The 23,328-nt window shown below is 51.1% G+C and overlaps 10 protein-coding genes across 10 annotated transcripts; 6 read left to right on the forward strand and 4 right to left on the reverse strand.

The window, feature by feature from the left end:
• Positions 1-451: 451 nt before the first annotated feature.
• N7468_007654 (ABC-F family ATP-binding cassette domain-containing protein) lies at positions 452-2,922 on the forward strand (the record flags this gene model as incomplete). Its single annotated transcript, XM_058476950.1, has 5 exons — positions 452-776; positions 832-1,014; positions 1,066-1,258; positions 1,307-1,406; positions 1,459-2,922. 5 exons carry the CDS (start codon positions 452-454, stop codon positions 2,920-2,922), a joined length of 2,265 nt encoding a protein of 754 aa, XP_058329840.1.
• Positions 2,923-3,613: 691 nt separating this feature from the next.
• N7468_007655 (uncharacterized protein) lies at positions 3,614-5,700 on the forward strand (the record flags this gene model as incomplete). The annotated part of the gene is made up of 2 exons (XM_058476951.1): positions 3,614-3,820; positions 3,877-5,700. Coding segments are annotated over 2 exons (2,031 nt in total), but the record flags the coding sequence as incomplete, so codon positions are not given.
• Positions 5,701-5,908: 208 nt separating this feature from the next.
• N7468_007656 (mRNA-binding ribosome synthesis protein NOC2) lies at positions 5,909-8,242 on the reverse strand (the record flags this gene model as incomplete). The annotated part of the gene is made up of 1 exon (XM_058476952.1): positions 5,909-8,242. One exon carries the CDS (start codon positions 8,240-8,242, stop codon positions 5,909-5,911), a length of 2,334 nt encoding a protein of 777 aa, XP_058329842.1.
• A 205-nt stretch (positions 8,243-8,447) lies between these two features.
• N7468_007657 (ESCRT-I subunit protein VPS28) lies at positions 8,448-9,289 on the forward strand (the record flags this gene model as incomplete). The annotated part of the gene is made up of 2 exons (XM_058476953.1): positions 8,448-8,537; positions 8,591-9,289. 2 exons carry the CDS (start codon positions 8,448-8,450, stop codon positions 9,287-9,289), a joined length of 789 nt encoding a protein of 262 aa, XP_058329843.1.
• Positions 9,290-9,544: 255 nt separating this feature from the next.
• On the reverse strand, positions 9,545-10,837 carry N7468_007658 (TauD/TfdA dioxygenase family protein; the record flags this gene model as incomplete). The annotated part of the gene is made up of 4 exons (XM_058476954.1): positions 9,545-9,810; positions 9,861-10,220; positions 10,271-10,643; positions 10,706-10,837. 4 exons carry the CDS (start codon positions 10,835-10,837, stop codon positions 9,545-9,547), a joined length of 1,131 nt encoding a protein of 376 aa, XP_058329844.1.
• A 1,574-nt stretch (positions 10,838-12,411) lies between these two features.
• N7468_007659 (uncharacterized protein) lies at positions 12,412-13,623 on the forward strand (the record flags this gene model as incomplete). The annotated part of the gene is made up of 1 exon (XM_058476955.1): positions 12,412-13,623. One exon carries the CDS (start codon positions 12,412-12,414, stop codon positions 13,621-13,623), a length of 1,212 nt encoding a protein of 403 aa, XP_058329845.1.
• Positions 13,624-15,464: 1,841 nt separating this feature from the next.
• Positions 15,465-17,290, forward strand: N7468_007660 (bZIP transcription factor; the record flags this gene model as incomplete). The annotated part of the gene is made up of 3 exons (XM_058476956.1): positions 15,465-15,651; positions 15,683-16,420; positions 16,479-17,290. The coding sequence occupies 3 exons, from the start codon at positions 15,465-15,467 to the stop codon at positions 17,288-17,290; spliced, it is 1,737 nt and encodes a 578-aa protein (XP_058329846.1).
• A 1,211-nt stretch (positions 17,291-18,501) lies between these two features.
• N7468_007661 (MIF domain protein) lies at positions 18,502-19,749 on the reverse strand (the record flags this gene model as incomplete). Its single annotated transcript, XM_058476957.1, has 1 exon — positions 18,502-19,749. One exon carries the CDS (start codon positions 19,747-19,749, stop codon positions 18,502-18,504), a length of 1,248 nt encoding a protein of 415 aa, XP_058329847.1.
• Positions 19,750-20,753: 1,004 nt separating this feature from the next.
• N7468_007662 (DUF504 domain-containing protein) lies at positions 20,754-21,348 on the forward strand (the record flags this gene model as incomplete). Its single annotated transcript, XM_058476958.1, has 3 exons — positions 20,754-20,828; positions 20,885-21,023; positions 21,086-21,348. 3 exons carry the CDS (start codon positions 20,754-20,756, stop codon positions 21,346-21,348), a joined length of 477 nt encoding a protein of 158 aa, XP_058329848.1.
• Positions 21,349-21,617: 269 nt separating this feature from the next.
• On the reverse strand, positions 21,618-23,291 carry N7468_007663 (tRNA-dihydrouridine(16/17) synthase; the record flags this gene model as incomplete). The annotated part of the gene is made up of 4 exons (XM_058476959.1): positions 21,618-22,015; positions 22,080-22,719; positions 22,785-23,081; positions 23,136-23,291. 4 exons carry the CDS (start codon positions 23,289-23,291, stop codon positions 21,618-21,620), a joined length of 1,491 nt encoding a protein of 496 aa, XP_058329849.1.
• Positions 23,292-23,328: the final 37 nt, after the last annotated feature.

A 23,328-nucleotide genomic window follows, 5' to 3' on the forward strand; every position in this document is an offset into this window, starting at 1 on the left:
AAGAACCACCTTTTCAATACAAGATTGTGACCCTTTCCCTGTCCTTTCTAGGTTAGGCTTGTATTATCCTCAAGACCCACTTGTTGGTGTCTTGGGAGTGTGGTTCATCAATATCGAAGTGAGTCATGATTGATACATGGATTGTCACCTGCAGATTTCTCCACTGTGGGCCGCTTGGGCTGCATCGTCGACCCCCTCACGCAGTAAGTTAACCCCAATCGGGACCCCAACCCCTGTGATGATGAGTAGATCTGGAAAATCAAATCATGAATAATCAACGTTAATCTCAAATCTTGGTACCGGCAGGGATGGCAGACCCAGTGGCGATGAGCTACGAGTGCCATCTCACGGTCGCAGCAGCGATATTCCTCATAGGCACACGCCTGGACCACCTCATGTCTGTCCTTTAAAGACCGAGGTGTAACGCTTCTACGGCGGACAGGAAACGACCATGACCTCGGCTCCTACGATTCTTGCAACATGCAAGCAGACTCGCTTCCATCTTCTAGACGATGCTCCTTCATCAGAGGTTCGTACCGGACAAGGGACTCACTCTGGCTGGATCGTAATACTCACATTTGCCAAGATCGATGTAGAAGGCCTGAGCATCACCGTCACATCAAAACCATTAGATCCAGACGATGCTTCTAAGCCCAAGGGGAAGGGCAAATCAAAGGTCATGCTCAGCGGCCAGGAGCTCATTACTGATGGACACCTCCGGCTGAAGGGAGGTATCCATTATGGACTATTAGGGCGTAATGGCACAGGCAAATCTAGTAAGGCGCTCATCTATCCATCTCTGCGAGACGTATCTAACAGTCGGTCTTGCAGCGCTGCTGAGAGCAATGGCTGAGAAGCTTATCCCTGGGATTCCGCATGCAACCCGGGTCGCCATCTTACAACAGACGCAGGATGATTCCGAGGGTTCCTATGGCCTGAGCTTGGAAAAAACCGTCCTCGATGCGGTTCTCAGTAGTGATACAACGAGAAACGAGATGGTGAAGACTGCAAATTGTGAGGCCTCTCTGTGTTGTAGAATAAAACGGGTCATTGACTTTCCTGCAGTCCTTTCAAAAGCCTTCGAGGATAATGATCCTCTCGGTCCAGTTCGGGCCATTCGAAAGGTCAAACATGAGCAAGCGCAGAAAAGGCTGTTCCTGGCAGATAAGAACGCCAACCTGAAAAGCGGTGCAAGGGGCCTAGTAGCCAGAAAAGATCTGAAGGCTGCTGAACTGAATTTGGAGTCTATGCAAAGATTGTAGGTCCCAATTGATTCCTTGGGCGCCCCATGCTAACATCTGAAAAGGCTCGAACAGGACCTAGAGGCTGTTGATGCGGAGACAATTCAGGCAGATACCCAGGAGGCTGTGGAAGAGCTCCATAACCTACAGTCCCGTCTGGAAGATGTATGAACATTTCTACCACAGAGCGTGTTGCTTTCCAGCTGACCTGTATTAGATGAAACTCGCAGACGTGGAGAAAGAGGCCCGTCGAGTCCTTGCAGGGCTCGGATTCAAAGAAGACTCTTTAGGTAAAAAAGTCTCTACATTGTCTGGTGGATGGCGAATGCGATGTATGCTCGCAAGCGTTCTAGTCCAGGTCCCTGATGTTATGATCTTGGATGAGCCTACCAACTTTCTTGACCTGCTTGGAGTGGTATGGCTAGAAACCTACCTAAAGCTTCTCCGAGAGTCTTCCGAAACCACGGTTCTTCTCGTATCGCATGATCGCGACTTTATTAACGCTGTGTGTGAAGAGATCGTGATACTGCGGGACCAGAAACTGAACTACTTCCGCGGTAACCTAGCCGCATACGAGCAAGACTTTGAGGAGCAAAGATTATACCTGAGTCGTATGAAGGAAGCGCAAGAACGACAAAAAGTTCACATGGAAGCAAGCATTCGTGAAAATATGAAAGTCGGTAAGAGAACCGGCGATGAAAACAAACTACGTCAGGCAAAGTCGCGCCAGAAAAGGGTCGAAGATCGCGTAGGTCTGCAGGTCGGTGCTAATGGCAGTCGCTTCAAACTCAGCCGTGACATGCCCGGATACCATTTCACTTCTCGACCGGAAATTGAGGTCCCCGTGGAAGAGAGAGGCGCGACCATGCGTCTTCCGGATCCAACTGAGCTACGCTTTCCGGGGCCTTTGGTTTCTCTCGAAGGGATCACTTTCCAATACAAGAAGACTGAACGCATCATCCTTGACAACGTCAACTTGACTGTCCATATGGGTGATCGTGTCGGTATAATGGGGCTCAATGGATCCGGAAAGTCTACATTGATTGGTGTTCTCACTGGCAACCTTTCCTCTCCTAAGGGAAAAGTCACGACTCATTCTCGACTTAAGACAGGTTATTATAGCCAACACTCAGTGGAGGAACTACAAGATCTCGGTCGAAGTCAGGCTGGACTTACTGCGCTAGGGCTCTTAATGGCCGAGACGGGGAGTTCACTGGGCGAGGGCGAGGTGAGAGCCTTGCTATCCTCCATGGGTCTGGCCGGTCGTACTGTTTCCGATGTACCTGTTGCAAAGTTGTCCGGTGGACAGTTGGTTCGACTGGCTCTAGCTCGGATTGTCTGGAATGCGCCACAACTCCTCATCCTTGATGAGATCACAACCCATCTAGACTACCACACGGTGACCGCATTGGCCACTGCCCTTTCGTCTTTCGAAGGTGCTCTTCTTGTGGTTTCACACGACCGGTTCCTGGTCCGATCAGTTGTGGAGGGCAAGCGAGATATGGAACACAAACTGGACGAAGAATTCGAAGGATTAGAGGAAGAGGAGACGGAGCCGAGCAAGAGTCGACGCCGGTCAGTGTACGTTGTCAAAGCCGGCAAATTGAACGAACAGGCAAACGGGGTAGATCAGTTCGAACAAAGTCTAGTCAAAAGAGTGCAAAAGATGCTTTCAGCCTAGCTGGATGAATTTCAGTGCTTCATTTTGGTCTTGAACTTTATTTCTAGACTGATCTATACTAGTTTCAGTACCTCTCTCCGCCCGGCCCGTACTAATCCAGCCCTATCGTGAGAGCCTCGTGCATACATTAGGTAGCATCAAGGATACCCAACCTTAGGTTTGTACGAAATTTGCATGCCAAAATGTAGACTGGTAGACCGCATGGAAACTATATTACTAACACCATTATAATTTTCATCTCTTGACAAACTACATGGTTGCTATTTTGGCAGATGCCAAAGCACCAGGCATTACTTAGCCGGGAAATCTTATCCAAGTGGGGCCGATGTTGATACTCGAAATTTTAAGATCAACGGTCAAGTTTCGACCTCTTCCTGAATGTTCCTAGGGGAGGTTCCTGCATTTCAAAGAGCGCAAGAAACCTGTCGTGGTCCGTCGTCTGCCAGGGCTGCTTCTTGCAGTCCCACGTAATAGCCAAGAGTGTCAATAAGCAAAACGTGCAAACAGCCTTTGGCTTCACCGACTAATCCCCCAAATACCGCCCCGCATGAAGGCGTAGTGGTTCGCTGGGAGATTTTTCTTCAGTCTTTCTTCATGTGCCTGATCTGCCAGTGTTCTATCCGAGACGAGTATGTCTTCCTTGTCTAAAGTCCTCCGACCTCGACTCTGAGTCTCTGACCAACCTCCAGTGCGCGTATCGCGCGCTTCGATGAAGCACCTTCTGATCGCCATCTTGCCGCCAGCGAATTTCCTAAGCTTGCATTATGCCTACTTCCTTGTAACAGGCCTTATCACGAGCATCATTTTTTATTTAGCATCAACGCCATGGAAGAGTGTAGCGTACATCGACTCCTTGTTCCTATGTGTGAGCGCAATGACAGGCGCAGGCTTAAACACGGTATGAGGTTCTTTTCCGTCGCTTCTATGTATCCCACTGCTAACTCAGGCCAACAGGTTGACTTGTCAAGTCTCAACACCTTCCAGCAGGCTACCTTATTCCTGCTCCTTATTCTGGGTTCTCCAATCTTTGTGTCAATCGCGGTGCTCATCATCCGTAAACGTGCTTTTGAATCGAAGCTGAACATTCTTTCGCTAGAACGTGAAGCTTCTCGGAGAGCGTCTGCGCTGGAGCTGAACACCCTTCCGCAGGAGGGGCCATCCAATGCCGAAACGTCAGGCCACAATCATCATGCTCCGACCACTGATTTACGTCAGAAGGCGGCGAGTGTAACCGTGCAGGGGACACCGATCGCATCTCGAGATCCAAATTGGGTAGATGATGACCAGGTCACTGTCGCGGAGCAAGCCTATCACCATCATCACCATCATCGCGTCTTTCCCATGGTGGGAGTCGGCGCCCGCCCAGATTTGCACAATGACCCTCGTGATGCAGTGCAAATGCCTCTATACACAGAAGATCTTCCTAAGTCTGGACTGAAAGGGATCCTACAAGGTACCCAGAAGTACTTTTCTTCCAAGGGAATCATCTCCCGTAATTCTCAGTTCCATGGCTTGACATCTACCGAGCGCGCAAAGCTAGGCGGAGTCGAATACAAAGCCGTTTGCTTCTTGACAGTGGTCGTTTCTCTCTACCTCTTCCTATTCCTTTCGCTAGGTATTATAGGCCTGGGAACCTGGCTAGCAATCAATCACCCCGAAGTCGCTCGCGCCAATGGACTTTCGCCTTTCTGGACGGGGTCTTTCTTTGCTGTATCGGCGTTTGTGAATAGCGGTATGGCGCTATTAGACGCCAACATGACTGCTTTGCAGCTGAACGCATACCCGCTCCTGACCATGTCGTTTCTCATTTTGGCTGGCAATACACTCTACCCTTGCTTCTTGAGGTTCATTATACGGACTATGAGGATGCTTCTACCGAATACACCCGCTTGGTACTCATGGCGAGTCACCCTTGATTTCATTCTAGATCACCCCCGCAGAGTTTACACAAATCTCTTTCCAGCTCGTCACACCTGGTATCTGCTGGGGACAATTATCATTCTGAACGGAATCGACTGGATCGGCTTCGAAATTCTTTCAATCGGCAATAAAGAAATTGAAACTCTCCCAACCGAGTACCGGGTTCTCGACGGGTTATTTCAGGCCACGGCCGTTCGGTCTGGTGGCTTCTATGTCGTGACAATCGCCGATCTCCGCCAAGGTTTGCTTGTTCTCTACGTTCTCATGATGTATGTCTCTGCATTTCCTGTGCTGGTCACTATACGCAACACCAATATCTACGAAGAACGGTCACTTGGAATATATTCCTGCGACGAGTCCCCCGATTCTCCGGCAAACACAAGCCGCACCAATCTACTGGTCGATATCATACGCCAGCACCTCGGGCGGCCTGGTGGATCTGAGACGTCTCGCGGCTACTTTGTCCACCAGCAGATTCGATCTCAATTGAGCCATGATCTCTGGTGGATCGCTCTGGCAGTGCTATTCATTGCGATCGCCGAGGCGGACCATTACACCGATCAGCCCGTGGCATTCTCTACCTTCAATATCATTTTCGAGGTTGTATCCGCGTACGGATGTGTCGGCGTTAGTGTCGGCTATCCTGGCGCAAACTACTCGTTTTGTGGTGCCTGGCATACCATTAGCAAGTTGATCCTGGCTGCTGTCACTCTTCGCGGCCGTCACAGAGGGCTCCCCGTTGCCATCGACAAGGCAATTATGCTCCCCAGTGAGTCGTTGGCTTGGGCGGAGGAGGAAGACGCTGCACTTCGCCGAGAGAGAAGCATGCCTCGTCCTGTGCCGATTGGCACTGTGTAGGGTGGCTAACCGTGCCTTCCTTTTTGCATATACATTTGCTTTCTAGAACTAGACGTAGGAACGATACAGAACAGCGGTGGGATAGAATAATAGAGATGACCTAATGAGGAAATGAAAACGCCTTGTGCTTTTGATGCGTACATCTGATAGTAAGTTATAGTAAACGTAATGGCAAAGGATATACACTGGGATCCAAACATGAGGGATTCTATTCTTCCTCAAGCTCCATCTCGTCCTCGTCCTCCTCTTCGTCCTCCTCCTCGATCTCATCCTCACTCTCAAGCTCTGCCTCATCCTCGTCGCTACCGTCATCGCTGCCGAAATCATCCATCATCTCATTTTCATCTTCTTTCTTTTGCTCGGCACGTCGCTTCTCTTCCTCGCGACGTCCCTCTTCGAGCACAGCGGCTCGCTCTTCCCGCAACTTGCGCTGGGTCTTGACGAAAGCACCTAGAGGAGTGCTCTCCCAATCCACATCCTTGAGGAAAGCTTCAACTTCAGTCCGATTACGAGGGGTATAGGTAACATTCAGACGACGCTCCTCAATCCAGCGGGCATTAGCCTCAACCTTCTGCACTAGCAAAAGGAGCATCTGGTTGACCTTGCCGTTCTTGTTGCCGCCATTTCGAGCAGAGACCTGCTTCAGCCAGCGCTTCAAGGACACAACGACGGGGACTGAAAGCTCCGGGAAAGCGATGTTCTTGCACCATAGCACGAAAAACTCGGACAACAGCTCGGCAACTTGCTCGCCGGCGCCGTCCTGGTAGGTGCGGGTGCGAAGATAGGACTTGGGAGCGCGGATAGCGGTGTTGAAGTCGAGAGGCTTCAATGTGCTGGATTTAGGCGCCTTGCGCATCTCGGCCGAGTTTAGCACCTCCAGTAGTGATGAAGCTAGGGGAATATAGGTGCCCGTGGCGCGAGAGATACGCAGCAAAGCACGGGTCATCTGGAATCGGAGAGGGAAGTACTGGGCGGTGGGGATCAGACGCATAGCACCAAGGGTGATCTGGACCACTGGGTAGATGAGAGGGCGCAGGGCAGATTGCCTGCCAAGTTGAGCCTCGACGAGACCGTCGCAGTGCTGCGAGAGAACACGGGACCAGAAGTCGAGGGAGTGCACATATTGCCAGTTGTATATGGTCTTGTATGACTCCTTCGACGTGTTGGTGATGCTGCTACGCAAGTGCATGGCCAATTGCCGGATGAAAGAGAAACCGGTAGTGTATGAAACGTTCTGGTCGATACCCCAAATCTCGGCGGCGGAGTTCTTCATCAAGTTCACGCCTGCAAGAGTGTGGATCGTTGTGTTGCGGCTTCCCTTGACGACTCCCTCGTATGTAGCCTTCAGCACAGTCTCCTTAATTCCAGCGTCACCCAAAACCATAAGGCGACGGAGTAGAAGGAATGCGGTGATTCGGGTCGCATCGGCGGTGGAAACATCAGCCCAGATACTGACCACAGTCTTGATCAGGGTCTTCAACACCTTGCGAAACTGAAGAAGGTAAGGAAGCATGGGCTCCATGGCTGAGATGGTCAACTTGAGAGTCGAGGCATCTGACAGGTTGATCAACAGTTGGTGCACAGAAGATGTATACGACTTGATCAATGGCGTAAGAGTCTTGAACTTCTTGGAGTCAAGAGAGACTTTGATCTTGCCGCCTGCGGTCTCCTTGACGGGCAAGTGGTGTCCCAAAACCTTCGGCACGACATTAAGAGCAGTGACCAAGACTTGGTGGTAAACATTCGGATCGGAGATCGTGTACTTCTGCTCCGGGGCTGAGGTGTCGTTGACTGCAGCGGCCGCACGGAACGCAAGAACCGTCTGGCGCATCGCACGGATTGAGTTCTGCTCCTCCATCAATTTCTGCCACTTCTGCACCATAGGGATTGTCAATGTATTGTCGGCAGCTTCGTCCTCGGCCTCTTCTTCCTGCTGCTTCGCCTTCTTCTTTTTCTTCTTTGCTGGGCCCTCATCCTCTTCCGGAGCTTCACCCTCGCTCAAACTGTCAACCTCGGCCAGATCACCCTGGTTACCGAAGTCGAGAAGCTCCGCATCGTTTTCCTTCAGATACTTGTAGAACTCTGGGTCTTTGTCCTTTAATGCCTCCAGCTGGTTTTTGTGCTCATCAAACCCATCGACACTCGCCTCGTCGTTATCACTTGCATCAGATCCATCGTCGCTGGCCTCTTCGGCAGAGACTTCTTCATCATCCTCGGCCTGGCCTGCGGTGCGCTTGCGCTTGCCAGTCTTGGGGGTCACGTCTTTCTTGTTGGCCTTCTTCTTGCCATTGGTCTGTTCAGGGATCTCGAAACCTCCAGCGAAAAAGTCGTCAACATTCATCTCCGCGAAGGCATTCTCCTTCTTGGCCCTGTTGGGGTCAGGATCGGCTGTATCATCTTCGGCTTGACGGCGGATGGCATTTTTTTCTTTGCGCTTGTCGTTCATGTGGTGGCGTTGCTTGACTTTAGCATTCTCCTTGCGCCGCTCAAGGATGTCCTTGAGGTGCTTCTTCTCGAACTTCTTGGTCGATTTTTTGACCATCTTGGCGGTATTTCTGCAATCAACTTGCAGTCAATAGTGGACTTCGTCGGAGGAAAAGCTCGAAAAAAAAAATTGGGTTGGACCGGGCAGAACACACACCGCCTATCAGTCCGCGATAACGATAAGCGCTGGTTGCTCCGCCTTGTATATCCTCGGACCACCACCATGGCCCTTGGCCCATTCACGAGCTGAATTGTATTTCGAGATGTATGCTCAACGGCCACTAGCTTATGCACCAACCCCATATAGCTTTACTCCAAATCCTGCGCGGTCGGCCACCATAAATCTCGATGAAGTATGTCGATCTCGTCCGATCCGACGCGGGGTGCATCTGCTAAACCACTACAGGAGGTGAAATTAATATCGAGCTCAGGTGAACGCGAGCTATACGAATCCCTTGCCGAAATATACAGCATAATTATTACACTTGACGGTCTTGAGAAGGCATACATTAAGGATGTGGTCACAGAGGCCGAATACACGGAGACATGCACCCGACTTCTAAAGCAGTACAAATCTAGCTTGGGCGATGATACTGTGTCGCGCGAATTTGTGGATCTGGAGACATTCAAGCGAACCTGGGGTGTAAGTCTCCCGCTTCTATTGGCAGATGAACGGTCTACTTACCAATCATGCACCAGTTGGAGTGCCCTCGAGCGACTGAGCGGCTCCGAATCGGTCTCCCAGCCACGGTCGAACAAGCTTCGCATGGCACACCTGCAACGAGCAACACAACTGGAGCAGGTGCCTCTGGGGGGGGCAGCTGGTAGCTTGATTCTCCTTGCGACAGAAAACTTCATCACGTTCCTCGATGCATTGAAACTGAACATGGTTTCCAAGGACGCCCTGCATCCGCTCTTATCAGAAGTTATTCAATCAGTGAACAAGGTGACCGATAGCGATTTTGAGAACAGAGGCAAGATCATTCAATGGCTGATCACGCTAAACCAAATGAGAGCTACCGAGGAACTGAGTGAGGAGCAGGCAAGAGAGCTGTCTTTTGACATCGAGCAAGCTTATCATGGATTCAAGTCGACTCTAAACTAAGATTTCGCATCAAGCATTCAGGGTTCTCATATAGGGCTTTTTATTTGTTTTCAAAGATACCATTCTGTTGTCTTCTGCGCCATACATTTCTCTAATGTGAACAAATACTTGGTTTCACTTTTTATTGTCTAATCGCAAGACGGCATACCATTCGGTTTACTCCGCACTGCCAGTGAGTGATCCTACTAGCACTATTCCTCATTTTTATATCTTATTTGGGCCAATTATTTCTTTCTGCGTATTACTTCACTACCTTCAAGCCTGTGGTTCCTTCTCAGGGACATATGGGGTTTCAAACGGTGCTTCAGCCTGGGGGGTGATGCGAGCCAAGTGCCGGCGCTCGCCTGTTGTCCAGTCAACAATCGCACTGTGAGCTGTGACCCGGTTGTCCCAGACTACGACTGTCTTTGGAGCCCAGCGCACGCGAGCCTGATAATCAATTCCGCGGCTGATATGGGCGAGCAAGAAGCCAAGAAGGGCGTCGCTTTCTTCTGTCTTCAATCCCACAATACGGCGAGTGACTGGATACTATTAATTGAGGGAACGAGAATTTGGGATATGATATACTTACAACCGTTGTTGACGAAAAGGGCCTTCTCGCCAGTCACGGGGTGCGTCCGGACGAGAGGGTGGATGCTCTGTACAGGCTCACGACGGACGACTCCTCCGCGGCTTGCGCTGTTCTCTGCTTGTTCAACTCCCGAGTGCACAGCTTTCAGGCCATGCAGACGTTCTTTGAGCGCGGGCGAAAGCCTATTATATGCCTCGACTTGGTTCACGAAGGCAGTATCGCCTCCAACCTCTGGTGTATCGAGGGCATATAGGAAGGTGGTGCCTGGTGGCTGCTTCTCGTATGTGACGTCCGAGTGCCAGGAAACACTACTATTCTTTGCAGCGAGGTACTCATCGAACTCCCAGGCGTTGTTGTTGCCTTTCGCGCAATTAGTCTTCCGTTCGACCTTGGAGGATCACACTACTCACGGTGGACAAGATGGATTTCCGGGAAGCCTTCCGGTGACCCGGACGTGGGATGGATATGGTGGCGGCCAAAGTATCCTCCGAACTTCAGAGCGTTCTCGATTGGCAAGTCGGCGAAGTCCTGGTCCCTGAACGCAACAACCTTGCGTTGTGCCACGAGCAAGGCGAGCTGATCCTTGCCAGCATCGCTCAACTTGCTCAATTGCACACCTGTTACTTCAGAGCCGGTGGATGGGGTGAGCTTCTGGATTCTGGAGCCTTCGGTCAAAAGGTCCTTGAATGATGGGTCGGCGTCTTTCCCGTGGTCGTAGTGATCGAAGGGCTGAAGCGGCTCGTACTTCTCGCCATGGTTCCAGGTAGGAAGATAGTGCGGATACTAAAAAGTTGCCAATATTAGCGATCTCTCAAGCTTGAAAGACTCGTTTTGAAGATTCATACACTGGCAGTTGTCGTGCCGCCTTCTTCCTCAATAACCCGTCGTATTTTGGGCTTGTTCTCCGCTGCTGCTGGGGTATCTTTGACAGGCACAACTACGTTGGCTGTGGGGATTTCAGCAATAGAGGGGGCCATTTTGATTGACTGGACTTTGTTATGCCCTGTTATTCTACGAGTTTACTTCAACTTAAATATCCCATTTCCCCGCTTCGCCGTCTTGAACGTAATCTGTTGTCCAGCTAACGCCATCTTTTGTCGTGTTGCCTGATAGGATAAGCTCAGCCGATTTATCGGAAGCGAACATATACCATATGTTTATTCCAAAGCCCTGGGAATGTCCTGAGTATATTCTAGTATGTGGGATTGGTATTCCATCATTTTAGAGAATGTCATGTATATGATACATAGACGATCCTTGTATGAAGCTGTTGACTACTAGAACAGCAACCGGTCATTCTCATAGTAAATAACAGGACAGGCAGTCATCACAAGTATACAGCAAGCAATGACTTTTTAAACCTTTCATATGGCGCCATCCATAAACGTTGCGATAGGCAGCTGATTAATGATGTGCATCGCGGCGACTTGAATGGCGTGATATGATGCGATCGTTGATGTGTGTGTCGTGAGGAATGACCACCTTGGCCCTCGAAGCATCATCCTGAATGAGAATGTTAAGCAGAAGCATGACCTTGTCAGTATTAATTTCCAGGTATCACCTGAGACTCCTTTCTAGCACGTGGCACCGATAGACCCCAGTATTCTCGGACATTTTCTTAATCGACCGAACCGCTGAAATGTTTGGGGTCCGTGGAGCTGGAACCTGGCTGTTTTCAATCCACCCTTAGTAGCCCCATATTGCCCTTTCTGCCTCACTAGCAGTTTGTAACCGGCGGCTGCCACTTCGTGGTACACCAATGGGGAAACAAAAAACTGAAAGGAGAAATGTTGCTTTCTTCATGCCCTGGGAAATTGTAGTCGAGACCAGGTTATTTCCAGCTCTTGACCCGCAAACATCCTTCGAACCGCCGACACGGACAGATTGACAGGTCCAATTGATCTTTAGTTCTGCCACATCAATTCGCTCAACGAAATCGCTTGTTTAGAGCTTATGCCCAAGCTTTGCAAAAAGATGGCGCTCGCCTCCATCGGCGGCCGCGAGATCGGGAAGCCCGATTGCTAGAGGGAGTCATCACGTTCGAGATACAGATATAGGCGATGAAGACTATCATAGAGTTGTGAGGTCTCTATGGTTTTGAAGCAGGCACTAGGGATAATCGGGTGAGGACTACGCGTAAGAATGTGAATCTTTCCCAAGTCAATATCCATAGTGTAGGCGTTTCTGCTTCAAGGCAGGGCTCCATGAAAGGTTCTCTGCAACTTAAAATGACATTATATCACCAGAAAGCAAATATTGACACCAGCGTACGGTCGGCTTTCACCAGGAAGCGATTGGCACCCACCAGATTCCAATTGAAAACACCAGGATGGGTAGTCCTTCCGTCACACACAAAGTCGACATTCTTGACTCGTCAGATTTCGAGTATTAGATTTTCGAGATAGAGAGAAGAGTCAGCCTCTATACCGGTACTACGTTTAATTGATTCATTCCATGACGAATTTTGTATAGAAAGCTTTCGCACAACATTAGTCCACTCCTATAGAGGGAGCAAGTTCTGAGTATATTTGAAGGCTCTCATAATTCACCAATGGGCCATGGGCATGGGCATACCGCAATCTTCGACAATCAGTATCGCTTAATCAAGCAGATCCGAGGCGGAGGACATAAGCTGGCGGATCAGCATGAATTCTTGTTTTACGACGACGATTCTGCCGTGTTTACTGTCTTCGATCCCGAGATCCGAGATCTTACTCCATACGGTGCCACATCCGCGAGCCAGCAGTGGATACTGGATAATAAGATCCAGAAGGTCAACATCTCGTCCAACCGAGTCTTGTGGGAATGGAGCTCCCTAGACCATGTGGATCCCATTGGAACAAACCTCACCCTCCAAAGCGGAAATGCTGGACTGGGCACGAATTCGTCCCAGGTTTGGCATTACTTCTACATGAACGCCTTTGATGTGGATCCAAATACGGACACCTACCTGATATCCGCTCGGAGTATGTGCACCATATTCAAAGTGGATGGAGCAACGGGAGATATTATTTGGCGCCTGGGGGGCAAGGATTCAGACTTCGCCCTTGGAGACGATGTTGATTTTTGCTGGCAGCATGATACGCGGATGCACCGGAAATATCTCAACTACGAATCGAAGGGCTCGAAGGAAATCATATCATTCTTTGACAATTCTGCCCATGAAAACCCTGCCGGTGGTCCCGACCTGAAAGCCCGCAAATATAGCGCGGGGAAAGTTGTCGAATTAGATACTGCGACGAAGCAGGCCAAATTGATCGCCATTTTCCGGGCGCCTGGGGATCTGTCGGTCCGGTCTCAGGGCAACCTTCAGCTCCTTTCCAATGGCAATGCATTTATCAATTGGGGGTATAATGGCGCCCTTTTGGAGCACAAGCCTGACGGTACTACTATTTTCTATTCGGGGTTGGACTCTGGGAAGCTTGGGCTTGGGACAGAAAACTATCGAGCCTTCAAATTTGAATGGCATGCTCTTCCATACGAGGAGCCCGCTTTGATGGCTTTCAAAGAGGCGAATGGCACGTCATTGTCTGTCAGTTGGAATGGGGATACGGAGACTCGGACTTGGAAGTTCTTTGAAAAGTTAAATACAGGCAGACACTTTCTCGGTTCGTCGGCACGGTCTGGGTTTGAGACTAGCTTTCGGACGAGTAGGCACCCTGAGAACGTTATCGCCGAAGCCTTTGATTCCCAGGGCCGGCGGCTTGTTTCCTCGCCAGTGGCGAAAGCTCAACACTATCGGCCGCGACTGTTCTATTCATGACCACGACGAACAAGGGCAGAGCTGATTGCAGTCGTCGGCAGTTATCTAGGTATCTACCTTTTTTTACCACAAGATCTTGCAATGTTAGTCAGGTCAATGCTCCCGAGAGCTAGAACTAGGCGCACACCAATAATGACTGCTTTCAGATCGAAATACGAGTATAGTTCACGGTACCATGTTTTCTAGTACATAGACCAGGGTTAAGCCCAGGACGCAAAGATCAGACAAGATGTGAGATCGCAGCCTCGGCCACGGCAGGATGGGAAGTGGATCCGGAGCCCTCAGGTTCCACCCAGCATCTCGCAGCCGCTTTGAATCCGGCAAAGTTGTGCCGCAGAACCGGCGACGCCAAGAGTAGTTTAATACCTTAACATCCGTCGACATACTAGGCCGCTCAAGCGACTCAAAAGTAGGACCCGCGACGGTGAGAAGGCTATACGTCCTTTTTAGGTAGCAAAGAAAAGAGAAAACCAGCATACCGTTGGCAGTTGAAGCGCAAACAGATAGGCTTAGCTGCGTAGTGACGACAGACAGCCTTAGACAATCGCTGCTGCAAAGGGAAATCTGGTCCGTTGGGTTCGAGACTAAACTTAGATTTCCCTCCCACTTCCCTCCCACTTCCCTCCCACTTCTGCCCTGAAAAGCGTTAAACTACCTTAACTGCTCTAGCACTGGTGGGCATTGAGGCGAGGCCACGCGTTTTGAATGATTCATTTTGCATGCGCTGTGCAGAGTCTCTCCTTGTCTTCAGTGTCTCTAAGGATTATCGTCCAGGGTTCCCAAGGATCAAGCACCGCACCGGGTTGCGGAGTTGCGGAGTCCCTCGGCTTCTCGACCCAGATAGTTGCCCCATGGTGGGCCGGCTAGAGATTAGAGCGTTCCTTGTCCGCCGCAATATTGAGACGCCAAAAAAGCGCTCATACTATGGAAGTTTTCTCCCCTGCGCAATTGCGATGGTTAAGACCGAGTGAACTAGTTCTGCAATTCTGCAATTTTGCATGCTCCCGGTTGGAATCCGGGTTCGCACCCTCAACACAATACTGGGAAAGCAGTTGCTGCTCCCCCTAGGGTCCTGCACAGGTGATTGTCACACTATATAGCATATTTGGGATATTAGAGCATTTTCCGTGGCCTGTTTCGACGTGAAGAATGCTGGGTAAAAACCGGGCTAAGCCACTACCGTCATCCGGTCAAGCGGAGTCCCGTTCCCTTTTGAAACAGAGGCCGTGGAGCCACAACACACCTAACACGCCTGGGTTTTGGCCTCGCGACCTATCAGAGGGGATTCCGGGGGTTCTTCCCTGGGCCCCCACCTACCTGTTTCGAGCGGCGTCAGGCATAACGACGGGCGTTCCAATGCTGGGAGAGGTGAATAGTGCCGTTCGAGCGTGATGTCCTCATAGAATGCTGGAGAGCAGATTGAAGATCGTTAATGGCAGAGCGCACCCATGGTTGTATGGTTGTACGCAGGGTTCGAAACGGACTCGCCTGTACACAGTAGACAAGCGGGCCTGTGCATCCTCAGCAACCAATCACAAATTCGTAACCCCGGGGCCCCAGGGCCAAAGTGCCTGCTTAGTCACCGGGCGCCAAGTCGGGAGCGCTGGAGGCAGCTGGGATTTCCAGTGGTAATAATAGCCTGGAGCCACGCAATCCTGATCTTCCTTCTTTTCTCCCCTGTCAATCATCTCGACGCGAGCCAACCGTTCTTCTTCTGCGGATCCCCCGTTCCTAGACTCTCGTTCTCAGATTTCTCTCGTTACCTTCTAATCTCCCTTTTCCACTCCTGATCGTTCCCAAACCCCTTATCATCATCCTAGGGGAAACCCTTGACTCTCACCATGGCTACTCTCGCTTCCCCCATGCCGACGACGGCGTACGACCAAGACCTCGACACCTTTATCAATCTCGACCAGCTGGCCTACACCTCCGCCGATGTCGCCCGTCCTAAGGTTGCTCTCGCCAGTCAGCCCTCGGTCGCGAACACCGAGTTCACCAGCGACCGAAGTGCCAGCTTTGCTTCAAGTGGTCAATCCCCAATCGCTTTCCAAGCCCCAAGTCACCACTATGAAGAGCACCGCCAACAGACTGGCTTGCCGCCGGGCCCTCTCCATGGCCTATAGCCAAGTGACCCCGATGAACTTCAACGGCAGCCAAGGTTACCCGATGGGCGGCGACATGTATGCTGCTCAGCACATCAAGCGGGACGAGACCCCCTTCGACTTCAACACCGTCCCAGCTCGCAACCCTTCTGAGATGGACGTCGAGTCCGACAGCATGAGCTCCAACCCCTACTTCTACTCGGCAACTGCCGTTAAGAATCAATACATTGACCCCAATGCACTCGGAGGCCATGAGCTGGCTCAGGTTGGTCCATCGACACAAGTGGGTCGCATGTACCCCGGTATGCATCAGCAGCAGGCTGCGATGGCCAAGGCCGCCCAACAACAAAAGCAAAATGAGATGATCCGTCATCAGATGCAGCAACAGCAGCGTCGCCCAGGGGACGTCCCTGCTGCTACCCCCAACCGCGGTACCCGCAACCCCGACCCAGTCGTCGAGGAGCGGATCTCTCAATTGCTCCAGCAGATGCGCCAAAGAGCCGTTGCGGCCGGCGAGGCCTCCCCTGATCCGTCGTCAGACCTACCTCACCTGTCCAAGTCCAAGAAGGACGAAGCCGAGATGGACGAGGATGAACGTCTCCTTGCCAGCGAGGAAGGAAAGAAGCTGAGCAGCAAAGAGCGCCGCCAACTCCGCAACAAGGTCTCCGCCCGTGCATTCCGCTCCCGTCGCAAGGGTAAGATCACCACCACCTTGGCACCTTCCGGCCCGAACGTTATACTAACCTCGCATAGAATACATTGGTCAGCTCGAAAGTGAGGTCGCGGCTCGCACCAACGAAGCTCATGACCTTCGTATGGAAAACCGCTCTTTGTACGAGGAGAACGCTCGTTTGAACGACCTCGCTCGCATGCTTCTGGGATCCCCTCACTTTGCCAACTTCTTGAACGAGATGCCCGACAGCATTCCCGCTCAGGTTCAGGCTCATCAGCAGCCCCAGCAGCCCCAGCAGCCCCAGCAGCAGCCTCAGCAAGTCAACGTGCCTAAGCAAGACGCTGCTCCTCGTGGCCCCGAGTTCCAACTGCAGCAAACCCCACAGGCCAACATGATGATGGCCCCCAGCCAGGGTATGGATGCTTCGATGATCAACAACAGTGGCTGGAACTCTGGAATTGATATGAACTTTGGCAACCCCTCTGTCTTCGCCGTTCTGGATGTCCCCGAAGGACCAGCCCTCGACGTCGAGGCCCTCTCGGGGAAGTCTTCGTCACCCATCGGTGCTCCTGAGCCTGCCAAGGACATGGCGCCTGTCATTGGACACCTAGAGAACGAGGAGTCGACCCAGAAGACCGATGTTGGTGTCCTGAACCCAGACGTCGAGATTGACGAGTCAGACCCCGCCTTCGCTCTTTTCGTTGATTCTCCTGCTCCTCCCACTGTTGCTGGTGCTGAACGTGCGTTCGATGGTGTTGGTTCTGAAAAGCCCGACGCTCACTACGAGCTCGTGGTGGACACTACCAACTCTCAGGCTCGTTTGAACATGCTTTGCTCCAGTATGGAAGCTGCATTCGAGCGGGTGTCAGCCCTTACCTCCCATCTCCAGTGATTCCCCCATTAGCGTCCAATCTCTTCTATGCCTTCTATCTTCTTTGTATATCTCCTGCTTAAGCGTTTCCGGTTCTTTGAAATGGCCACCAGCGCTATCTGCGCATCTTCTGACGGAGTCAACCGGCGCAGTTTTCGATTTTGACTGTATTTTGGGTTAAAGGGACTTTTATAGGTGGAAACCCGGTGGTGATTATTTGGCGTCGTGAAGAACAAACAATATGCTCAAAATTGATTTCGATATTAGCACTCTCTGGGGACTTAAAACTGCGTAGCATTTTAACCCGGTGAAAATCTGCTGCAGGTGCACCCCAGGAAATGGTCTCAATGGCCGAAACCTTGGAGGATAGGTCGGTTCAAGACGTTTTTAGGGATGCTCGTATTTCCAACACGTGGCCCGTGGCTGGCGCCAATGGTTTGGCACGCTAGATCGAGATACGGCCTGAGCTGCCTTAATCCAACAGCAGGAGCCTCGATTCGTAGTTATACAATACGAACCTGTTCAAAAGGTTGGGGGAAAGGAAATTTTAACAAATTGATTGATTTGAACGACTTGCTCTATGATCCGCGCCCGCAAAGGTTTGCTTCACTGGTGGGCTTTTTGCAACACCGCCCCGATCTTGAGTTGGTATAGTTATAAGAGGCGGGTTCGGCTCTCGTCGACAGGGTTACTTCTCTGCTCGTTACTGTAGGGCCAGTAATACTTGGCCTCCGTATCCCTTGCCTACAAGAAAATCACGAAAAGTTTCGAAAAGAAGGTATTGGCCCAGCAGCAATCAAGGGATAGTCGGACGGAAAACGTGTGATGAAGCAATGTACGGAAGAGCTTCAGCCAAGTGCCTGACAAGGAATTTGATTGAGTAATATGGAATCTGCTGTTTAACAGCTGAGAATGACGTAAATTCAGCTCTTTCTATGGTCAGTTGCAATCTCCTGGCGTACCTACGCAGTAGAATTCTAAAGATCGGATGTCATGTGTTAACAACAACTGTACTTCTTCTAGGGAGCTTGCAGATAAGTCATGGGATTCGAAATAACCTAGGAGTCTGAGAGGACACGAAATGAGTCGGGTATCAATATCATGTTTTTTGCGGTCGACTAATAAGGGGTGATAACTAATACTTCAAGCTTTCCACGAGCGCAGCCAGTTTCTCGAGCAACCATCAGACAGGTCAAGCTCCAGTTGACGATAATTCGAAAAGCAAATCATTCCTAGGCAGTTCCTTGGTTGCCAGGTTTCGTCTCCGCGTTCTTCTTCGCATCCTTCTTCGCATCCTTCTTCGCATCCTTCTTTGTATCCTTCTTCGGATCCTTCCTTCCAGTGGTCTTCTCCGGTTGTGGTGCCTCTTCCTTTTCCTTCTTCTTTTTGGCCCCCTCCCTTTCCTTGATTTTGCTATCCATTAGCTCACCCACTTGGCGACGCATAAAGCTTGTAACGGAGTCTCGCTTCTGGAGGGACTGATTTTTGTCCTTTCTTTTGCTCGACTTTTCCGCTTTGCTGGACTCACCGGTCTCCCCCACAATATGAGGTAGGGGCATGGTTTCTGTTCGGGCAGACTGGGGTGATGCGACTGCTGAGGGCTGCGAGGTTGGCGCACTGTATCCGCTGCTCGACTTCAGACGGCGGGACATGCTCCGAGAGAGGGATTTGAAGATACCGGGGGAGTGGCTACGTTCATTCCTCTCCAGCCGGGAGATCTCGCTCCGCGCGGTGGAGCCATTTGTTGCCAAGTTATCTTCTGGGACTGGGATGAAGATGACGACGCCTTGATTGGCTGGTATGTGCAACAAGTCCAACATGGCAGTCTGGATCAGAGCAGTGTGGCGGATGTTGGTGACTGGGGCAATGAACGAGGGAAGGGTATAGATCTTCAGCAGATACGACGGCTCATTGGTATTCCCAAAGAAGATACCACAGTCTTGTTGCAGGGTTACCATGATCGACGACTCGGGGCGTTCGTAGATTTGAGCTAAGTGAAAAAGCAGGTCGGCCGCAAGCTTCTGCTCCTCGTCTTTTGGCTGCGTTTTGGTGTTAGCGGAACAAGCATATTGAGGGAAATCATGCAAACAGACCTTGTAATTGGTTTTCAGCTCGGCAATGACAATCGAATCTTGAGCGACGCGATCCTGGGCACTGTTGTAAATCCCGCGTGTGTTGAATGCATCCTCGTAGTATTTCGTTTTGTTCCTGGACGCCCTGGACCCAGCGACTGATTCCATCTCGTCTGCGGCCCAGAAAGGCTTCGTCTCTGGGGAATAGGGAGCTGCCACTGCAGGTATCAGGTTCTCACCTCGACAGTGATGAGATGGCACGGCCACGGGCCGCTCGAATCTTGGATGCGCGTTGGCTTCTGAGGCTCGCTTCCGGTGCAGTGGGAGAGAAGTGGAAGACAGCCGCTCTGTTGAAAGGCTGGTAGACAAACGGGGGAGAGGCGGTCGCTTCTGCTTTGAAGGGTCCATTAGAAGGCGGAGTCGCTTTGACAGCACTTGAATGGGAAGAATCAAAACATCCTTGTAAATACCCAAATGGGCAGTCTCGTAGGATCAAAGTGGAAGGCGCGACCCCGTCTCGACTCTACGCGCCAACTCTGCTCTTTCCCCCAACTTGAATCTTCTGGTGCTGCTTGGTCGTATCTCTTTCCTTGCTTGCAGTCTCAGGTTCCAGCCCAGACAGGGTTTTCTGTGTTCTTTCGCCCTCGTCTAGGATTAAGTGGACTGCTGAAAGGCAGTGTACTCGCTTGAGTAACTCTGGGGATAGTCAGATATATCAGGAGGCTGTGGGCAATTGGGACCAATCCCTTGAATTGGTTCTTCTTACTAGCTATATGCTCAAAAACGCAGATATATATAGAGCCTATGTCAAGTTTCAGGGCCTGCCCCGAAGTTAGACATACAAATTGAAGAAATGAGGTCGCATCAGAAGGAGCGTCTATGTAGTGGTGGATTGAAGGGTAAGCGCAGGTACATATAACACTAAATAGCGAGTAATGCTATCAATTGGCCATATGGTCGAGTGGGATCACCCATGGCACTTTGGCCGAGTCTGGTCTAAGGCGATAGACTAGAAATCTATTCCGTTCGCGGGCCGCGGTTCAAATCCGCGAGGTGTCGATGATTCCCTTCTTTTTTTTTCTTTCTTTCTTTCTTTTTAGTGGCCCCCAACCCCTTTCCAAAATTCATTCTCCTTGAGTGGCTCATGCTCTACGTCTGTAGAATAAACTCCTGTTCCTTTAATGGGACCGAAATACAGTGGCTGTGCAGTCGCTGCCCCCCATGAGTCACTAGGGAACAAAACACCACGGCCACGCATGACTCACGATCAGTCTACCAGAGTCATCTCCAGCCAACACCACTGGTTTCCCCACATTTGTCCTGGATTGGTGCAATGCGAGCTGCTGTGACAATCGACATCCAGCCTAGTGATTCGAGCGCCCGGACAGAAATTTGTTCGAAATGAACCAACAATGAACTATAAAGCAATACTGACAACCAGCCCCAATGACCTCTATTACCAACAAGATTTCAAGACATTCCGCCAAGTGAGCTACTACCATGGCTTCAGATATCCCCCCTCAGCCCTAAATTCACCCCCAAGGAGGTAAAAGAGACTCCGGAGAATCGGCAGTCACGGTCGCGATCAGCGACACCTCCGGCCGAACAGAACGACGCGAGCTATGCAGAGGAAGACTGGTCTTCGCCAGCTTCTGGTGAAAATAAATTACGGCCCGCTGGGGGTATGGAAGGATTCGGCAACTTCAAACTCAATCAATTCCAATTTCTAATTGACCAATGGCAGATGTCATCAACCGTATTCGATGGGATCCAGCGTGTGATCCCAGCGACTATGTTATCGTGATTCTTGACCGGTTCGAGGGTGAACTAGTTGTGGAATTCAATGCGTGGAAGAGAGAGTCAACCCATGAAGAGTTCATTCCACAGCATCGCGTGTTGTACATCAAGACTACCAATGGTGACGTGGTCTGGGATCGCCGCAGGCGCATTGACAAGATCTTTCATAGTGGTAACTCGGCATTCAAGGAGCTGGCGTTTCTCTCCTGATTCTGGGACTACCATTGTTGGTAGCCATTAGAAATGATACCTATCCTGTGAATGATTGTGCTATATATCCTCCGCCCTTGACGTAGTATCGAGCGAGAATGGAGTTGATATACCTCTGTGAGCCTCGTCTGCATGATAATGTAGAACGCATAGACTAGCAGTTGCATTGCGTCTAGCGCGGGAATTATATGGAGTAATGTAATCGCTATGCAAGTTTCGTCACCTCTATTCATGATACCCTCACCTCTGTATGGAACCAAGGTCCCAGTTTAACCGCTCACTAAATTATCAGGAGTGAGAGTGGCCGAGGTTTCAGAACCGCCATTGGCCGGAGTAGAGGGTTTCTCAGAAGCTGCGGATTTGGAGCCCGCAGGTGGTTCATCATCCTTCCGACCCTTAGCGGTGGTCACTGAGCCTTTGGCAGTCAGAGCCCCGTTCACAAGAGCCTCTTCGGGCAAGGGCCGGATATGCGGCTGGCAAACCCACCACGGCCGGCCATACTCTGCGATAGTGGCTTTGGAGCCTGTCAAAGTGACATCCGGTGACCTCTCGAACTTCTCGGGATTTGCCTCGTACTCTAGCAGTCCCGATTTGATTGCCCGTTCCACAAGGGTTAATACATGCTCGAAAGCAGGCATATCACCGCCCTTGGACCGGGCAAGGGCATCTCGCACGTCAGTGTGAGTCGCGACCATTGGCCGCAAGACCTGGAAAAGATGGCCTTGCATGACACCTGAGACTGGGTGAATTTGACCGCCGGTGTTTGTCCTTCTTCTGCTTCTTCTGGGGTGGTCCTTCCTCCTCTTCCGATTCATGTGCCTCGGTCGCCTCATCCACAGGATCAGAGGGGATGAAAAGCGGCTTTCGCTCCGGAATTGGCTGTTCAAGGACATGTCTATAGATAATGTCATAGTATCGTCGCAGAACGGCATCGATGCGGTAGCCGCCTTTGCCATCACGGCCCCACCAGTACTCTCGGCCGCCACTGCCGACAGCTGGAGGCTTGCTGAAGATAGTCGGGTCGGACAGGTTGCCCTCGGCGCTCATCACGGCATCGGCACCGGTTTCTTTGAGGCAGCGCTCGAGGTCGTCGTAATTGAGGATGTTGCCATTGGCAAAAATCACAGTGTCAGGCGGAAGGTTATCCCGCAGGTAGCGAATGTAGCTCCAGTCGGCTAGTCCCGTTTCGTGGCCCTTCTGTTCCCGGCGACGTCCATGTACTGTAATGATATTTGCGCCCGCCGAAAGAATCATCTTGGCATATTCCAAAGTCTTCTCCTTAGTCTCTTGGATCCGGAACTTCGCCGTGACAGGAACTGAGAGTTCAGTGTGCAGTTTGTTGATCAGCCTGTAGATAAGATCCCAATCCTCCTGTAGGAACGCCCCGTAATGACCCTTCCGAGCAATGCCTGCGGACAGCCAAGGTTGAGATCTACCGCATCGCAATATGGTGCCACATGGCGCGCAGCCTCGAGGAACTCGTTCGGGTCGTTCGCACAGAATTGGACGAATAGAGGTCGGTCGAAGAGCGGGTTGCCGTCTAAATATAATTCGTCTTTCCGCTTCTCATCACGATTCCCCTCTCCAGCAGCGGAGCCGCGAGTGGGTTGGAAGAACTGGCTGCGCATCTTCGCCTGTTCCCCAAAGAGACGTGCGTGATACATGGGCGAATATGCGAGTATTTGTTTCTTTTCGTCAGGGGACATGAAGGACCGAGTGAGCATACGCCACGCCTTAATAATTAAAGTTAATCCCAGTGTCAGTTAGGAGCACACAGAGGAACTCACAAACTCGGACCGATCTACCATTGGCGCAACAACATATTTCGGACTTCCAATGCTTTCATAAAATTGCCGTCCTTGGAGTTTCTTCTTCGGAGTTGGCACAGGAGTGTGCTCTGGGCCATTGGAGGCGCCATTTTGCGGGGAAGCAGTGGTGGACATTCTGGCACGGAATCGGCAATATTTAGAAAGGGAAAAC

This window comes from Penicillium chermesinum, assembly GCF_028974085.1.
Source record: "Penicillium chermesinum strain IBT 19713 chromosome Unknown utg000005l:1.0-4115287.0:1.0-4118363.0, whole genome shotgun sequence".
Lineage (NCBI taxonomy): Eukaryota > Fungi > Ascomycota > Eurotiomycetes > Eurotiales > Aspergillaceae > Penicillium > Penicillium chermesinum.